The 6,170-nt window shown below is 46.3% G+C and overlaps 1 protein-coding gene across 4 annotated transcripts in view; it reads left to right on the plus strand.

Moving 5' to 3' along the window:
• Positions 1–4,871, plus strand: part of prkcz (protein kinase C, zeta) — an 82,269-nt gene extending 77,398 nt beyond the window's left edge. For all 4 annotated transcript variants that reach the window (XM_020630356.2, XM_065960840.1, XM_020630357.3 and 1 more), the window contains one exon: positions 1,680–4,871. In XM_020630356.2, coding sequence (XP_020486012.1) covers positions 1,680–1,767 — 88 coding nt within the window. In that variant the 3' untranslated portion in view covers positions 1,768–4,871. The remainder of the gene's footprint in view (positions 1–1,679) is intronic.
• Positions 4,872–6,170: the final 1,299 nt, after the last annotated feature.

Here is a 6,170-nt window from a genome sequence, read left to right on the forward strand (position 1 = left end):
TCTCCTCTTCCTCTTCCTCCTCCTCTTCCTCTCCTCTTCCTCCTGCTCCTCTTCCTCCTCCTCCTCTCATCCTCCTCTTCCTCCTCTTCCTCTTCCTCCTTCTCCTCTTCATTCATCATCTGGTAAAGCTTTGAGGTCCTGCACTGTTTAAAAAAAAAAATATTTACGTTGGTCGGACTCCATGTTTGTTTTGGTCAGTCCCCAAACCTCTCTCTCTCCTCTGAGTGTCCCAAAATAAAGAACAGCATTTGGTGGATGTGATGCTTGTATCGGTGGATGACCTCCACCCACAGAAAGAGAGAGAGAGAGAGAGAGAGCGATAGAGGGAGAGCAGGAGAGAGAGAGAGACAGAGAGAGACAGAGAGAGAGAGAAAGAGAGAGAGACAGAGAGAGAGACAGAGAGAGACAGAGAGAGAGAGAAAGAGAGAGAGACAGAGAGAGAGAGAAAGAGAGAGAGAGAGAGAGAGAGAGAGCGTCACATGAGATCAGATGGAGTAATCTCTCCTTCATCAGTATTCTGCTCTGAAAGCTGAAACAAAGACACCGCAGCGTCTCTCTCACTTGTCCTTCGCTCCATGTGGGTGGGATCCAGAACCTGTTCAGCTCCGCCGGTGGCCCCTGAAGTGAGACCCCCACCCACCTGGTCCACCGGGGCGACAGTTCACTGAAGGCACCTTTTGTTTTAACTTCAAAGCCCCCTACTCTGTTTGTCCGAGGGGAGAAAGCCTCTGTGAGAGGCCTCCTTTCCACACACACACACACACACACACACACACACACACACACACACACACACACACACACACACACACACACACACACACACACACACACACACACACACAGATGAGTAAACAGCCTGTTGCAGCAGAAGAAGAAGAAGCCGGCCGTGTTGCTAAGGGAGTCCATTTATTTGCACTCGGATGGTCGTGGCATTCTGCTGCGTTTACCTGTGAGCTCACTCACTCAGGAAACAAAGAACAGCTCGACTTCCTCCGCTCGTTACTCCACTGAGGGTTCTTACTCTTAACTTCACAAAATATAAAAAAAGACGATGCTTGATTTTTAGTTTTTAACACATTTAATCTGAGGGAATCATCAATCGTTCTTTTTGTCCCTGACTGGCTCCGCTGGTTATTCTGAGCTCTTTTTTTTTTTACGCGACGGTTTCAGCTGGAAGTCGTAACCTTTGCTAGCGTTTTGGATGTTTGTTTACACGGCGATGGCGTTTTGGGGAACCAGAAAAAGGGTTCCACAGGGCGGACTGTTGAAAACAGCAGCATCTCTGTCATCGTGTAAACGGGCGATAAAGAGTTCCTCTGAAAACTGAAACTTTTTGCACATGCTCAGTAAGGTTCCAGTCAGTAGCCATGAGCTAGTCGATGGACTACAACAACAATGGTCGACTCATGAGTTCTGTTTGTGTTGCTTGAACTTCAAAAGGCCTCTTCAGAAACCAATGGGTGACCTCACAGAGACTACGTCCATGTTTCATACAGACTATATCTCTCACTAAGCTTTGACAAAGTTCTCAGGTCCAGAGGACATGGTGGTTCAGGTCGAGCCCCTGATTGGTTCCTCACAGAGCAGGTCGATGGTGATGTCATTGTGCTGTGTTGTTGTAGTGAAACTCCTCCTCTAATCCCTCTTCCTCCGTCTCTCTTTGTCTCTCCCCTCAGGGACGTCATCAAGAGAATAGACCAGTCAGAGTTTGAGGGATTTGAATACATCAACCCCCTGCTGCTATCCACAGAGGAGTCTGTATGAAGGAGAGACACGCTTCCTCCCTCGCCCACCTTCTGCTCGTCCAAGCTGCCGTCTCAGCCAAAAGACACTCAGAGCCAAGGAGGAGGAGGAGGAGGAGGAGGAGGAGGACGACTCACCCTGTGGACATGTCAACAAGCAAAGACAACAGGAGCAGAGTTTCGATTGTTTCCTCTTTTTATTTGGTTTCCTGGAAAACAAAGACTTCAGAACATTCCCTGTCGCTCCGCCGTCTTCGCCCTTTTTTTTCCTTCCCCCCCTCAGAATGTCCATCCTCACGTCGAAGCACGAGCGGCTTCGACGTGTGAGCGGAGAGAGCCGTCTCATTCTGTGCCTGCCGTCATGAACACGTCTCCACCCCGCCTCATGTCCCCCGATCCATGACGGCTCTGCCGAGGAACTTGAATTTTAACTTGCACTTTTCTTTTTTTTTTTGTTAATTCCTGTTTTTTTTGTATCTTGTAGGGGGGGCAAAGACGCCCCACGCAGAACAAGAATGTACACTGAGGAAGGAAGAAATAAGTTATTATTATTGTGTAAAATAATGTAGGTAGTGGTACAAACATTGACGATGCCTTTTTATCGATGCAAAGTGGCACAGATTCATCCGCAACCACGATGTTTCTTTACTGTTGTTTTTATGATTTTACAAACAACGAGGGGGAGGGGACTCTTTTTATTTAAGAAGTGCCTCAAAGATGGATGAACTACCGAGTCTCTGATTGCACTTAATCTCTTACTGAGCATCTCTTCACGCAGAGAAATCTGAGGGCGTGGCTTCACTCTGATTGGTGCGCTGTAGCGTCCTTAAGACCTGACACACGATCGAACCTTTTCACTTCAACAGATGATTAATGAGCGCTTTATAAATTCATCCAAAGAGCCAGAGTAGTATCAGATGTTTAGAGAGTGGTGATTGGCTGCTTCAGTCCTGTGTATTAAAGGTGATCTTCAGGTTCAGTCAGATGAGGAGAATAAAGCTCTCGTCGGCCTCCTCCCCGTGCTGGCCAAGCTCAGATTCTTCCTCACCAGCTTCTGCTGTGTGACCATCTGCAGCCGGCCGTAAAGATCCTGTGACCGCCTGGCTGTGCTGTCTTGTGGAAAAGTGTTTCTGTTTCCATTTCGGGATCGTTGTGCCTCCAAAAGGCTGAATTTACACGGAGCAACTCCAGATTATAAATATCATGATCTCTTTGTGCAGACAGAATCATCAAAAGATAATTAATGTTCTTAATGTTTAATCTTGTTTCTTAAAGAGGCTCTCCATCAGGACCCTCGAGACTGTAAACCCACCCCCCCCCCGACCTCAAATAGAAACTCTCGATTTGCAGATCTGTCCGTGTTGCCCATGCAGTGAGGAGGGAATATGAATGAGTGTCGTGGTTATCACCAAGGCAACCAGGTTAGAGTCCCACATCAGCCCAAACTCTTAAGACGCTCCAGCTGTGACTTTTTTTCCTCGTTCCTCGTATGTTTGGTGTCCGAGCAAAACTTGACCAGCCGGTACTTAACCTCTAACGCAGGTCGAGGACGACATCACTCTTGGAACCCGTCTGACAGGAGTGACCACGACTTTTAAAGGCGTTCTGGTTAGCGGTTACTGATAAACGACTTCCAGCCTTCTGACACTCTGCTGCTGAGTCTACAAACACACTGCAAACTGATTTTATATGAAGTGTGTGTGTGACTTCCTGTGCTTCTGCAGCCGGCCTCTAGTGGACACTGGATGAACTGCAGGATTTTACACTTCAGCGGTTTTAATCAGCGGAGGTTTTAAACTATTTTAAATAAATAACAGGTTAAATATTTTAAATAAAACCGGGTGTTAGACTCGGGTAGGTGTGAGCTGTTGCTCGTGTAAATCCAGCCGACACACTTGAAGTTTTGATCCTTCAAACATGATTTCCTTTTCCACAGGTCGACAGTTTAAGACCGTTGTTTGAGGCTGTAACCTCCATAAACAAACCGCCACCTTTAAACAAAGACAGACTCGTCTCTGTACCATCAGCGAGCCTCGCGCTGCTGAAAGGGTTAAATCAAAGACGTCAGTGATGATCAGTTCGCAGCACAGATCAAAGTCAGAGACTCTGAAATCTCTCCGTCTGAGGTTCAGAGGACGAGGAGAAGAGGAGCTCTCTCTCCATTGGCTCAGATTCATTTGATGAAATCTGACCCGTGCTAATGTGATAACAACATAATGGGATTAATTAGCTGATCCCAAGTCAAAGGTTCTCAATTAGCCGCAGGGCGAGAGAGAGAGAGAGAGAGAGAGAGAGATAATGAAGCTGATACACACTCGCCAATTAGTCCAATACAACACACACTCAGATACACACACACACACACACTCACTCACACACACTCAGAGACACACACACACACACAGAGACACACACACAGAGACACACACACACACTCAGAGACACACACACACACAGAGACACACACACACACAGAGACACACACACACACTCAGAGACACACACACACACAGAGACACACACACACATTCAGAGACACACACACACACAGAGACACACACACACACTCAGAGACACACACACACACAGAGACACACACACACACTCAGAGACACACACACACACAGAGACACACACACACAGAGACACACACACACACAGAGACACACACACAGAGACACACACACACACAGAGACACACACACACACAGACACACACAGAGACACACACACAGAGACACAAACACACACACAGACACACACACACTCAGAGACACACACTCGGAGAGACTTCAAGCGTCTAGAGATCAGTCCAACATTTAGAGGAAGCTCCTCCTCCTCGTCTCTGAGTGTGTTTGTGTGTGTGTGTGTGTGTTTGTGTTCGGGTCTTTTTGCTCAGCCGGTGAAAGGTGTGTGAGTTTTCTTTGTTTGTGGAGGGACCAGCAGATAAATGGAGAGTCTTTGACACCACGAGCCCTGTGAAGGCCAATCGAAGATGTTCTAAATGATCTGAATGAACCTCGTCCATGAGTTCTTTTTCTAACCGGTTGGATTCGCTTCATTTTTGCTTCACCGCATCTTTGTAAATATGTGTAATTATTAAAAATGATACTGGTTTTCCGTGAACTGGGTCCTTTCTTTTTTTGCAGACGAGGGCAGAAAAATCTCTGCAGATGCTACAGTTTGTGTGTGTGAGTGTGTATGTGTGTGTGTCTGTGTTTGTGAGTGTGTATGTGTGTGTCTGAGTGTGTGTGTGTGAGTGTGTGTCTCTGAGTGTGTGTGTGTGAGTGTGTGTCTCTGAGTGTGTGTGTGTGTCTCTCTGAGTGTGTGTGTGTCTCCTGGGAGATGCCTCCTCACACAGCTGCACGTCCTCTGATCACCACTTCATACCAGGAGAGCAAAGCCAATTAACCAATAAAATAATCATCGAGCAACATTTTCTCTGTTTATTTGAAGCAGAGGAAATAAAGTTGCTCCAGTTTCAGGAACGAAGAGATTAAAAATCTGCAGCAGGAGCATAAAAACTCTATGACGCACTAATTTAGGCGAGAGAGCCGAGAAGCTTCATGTTCAGATTTTTGCAAAGAATTCCAAAGAAAATGTTCAAGTGAGATATTTTAGATCCTTCTTTACTGGAAACGATCAGGAATGGTAGATTATAAACATACTGACTTAACTCTGCCTCCTTATGTTTGTCTCTGTAGTTACATCACAGACTGTAAATCTGAATGTTTGAAGCCTGAGTGACATCATCTGTTCCTGCAGGGGGCGCTGGAGTCCCATCAATGGCGGTCTCCATGCTGGAAATGCTGTCTCAGTCTAACTTTCAGTCAACCTAACGACAGGCTGAGAGCTGGAGCTGAGGCAGGTTTTAAACCTCATGGCAAAACCGTTACACCATGCCGACCTGTCAATCAGGTCAGCTACACGCCTTATTGTGAATAACTCTTATCCTTCATCAAATCAAAACTGATGAGTCATCAAAACATTCATCCCCCCGTACAGTGTGTGTCAATCGAGACATGAGCTAATCACACCTGTTTTGTGTTTTGAACCAGGCTGTAAACATGTTAATCTCTGCTGTAAAAACAGGCTTTTTAGAATGGGTGTGTATGTGACTTCCTGTGCTTCTGCAGCCAGCATCTAGTGGACACTCGAGGAACTGCAGGATGTTACACTTCAGCATCGGCTTCATTTTTCAGCTCAGGAGGTTGCTGCTTTGTTCGACCTGCAGGAAGACAAACAGCTGCACCTGAGCGGACCTGGCCAGGTGTACTTTAGAGCACAATTTAGTTATGTTTCCTTTGTTTCAGTCACGCTTTAAGAGATGATAACATCTTCAGGTCAAACTTGATTTCTCCTTATTATTGTGATAGTATTGATTGGTCTAACTTCCTTATGCTGGTTTTTGGTTCAGCTGTTAAG

Source organism: Labrus bergylta, chromosome 12, assembly GCF_963930695.1.
Source record: "Labrus bergylta chromosome 12, fLabBer1.1, whole genome shotgun sequence".
NCBI classification, from domain to species: domain Eukaryota; kingdom Metazoa; phylum Chordata; class Actinopteri; order Labriformes; family Labridae; genus Labrus; species Labrus bergylta.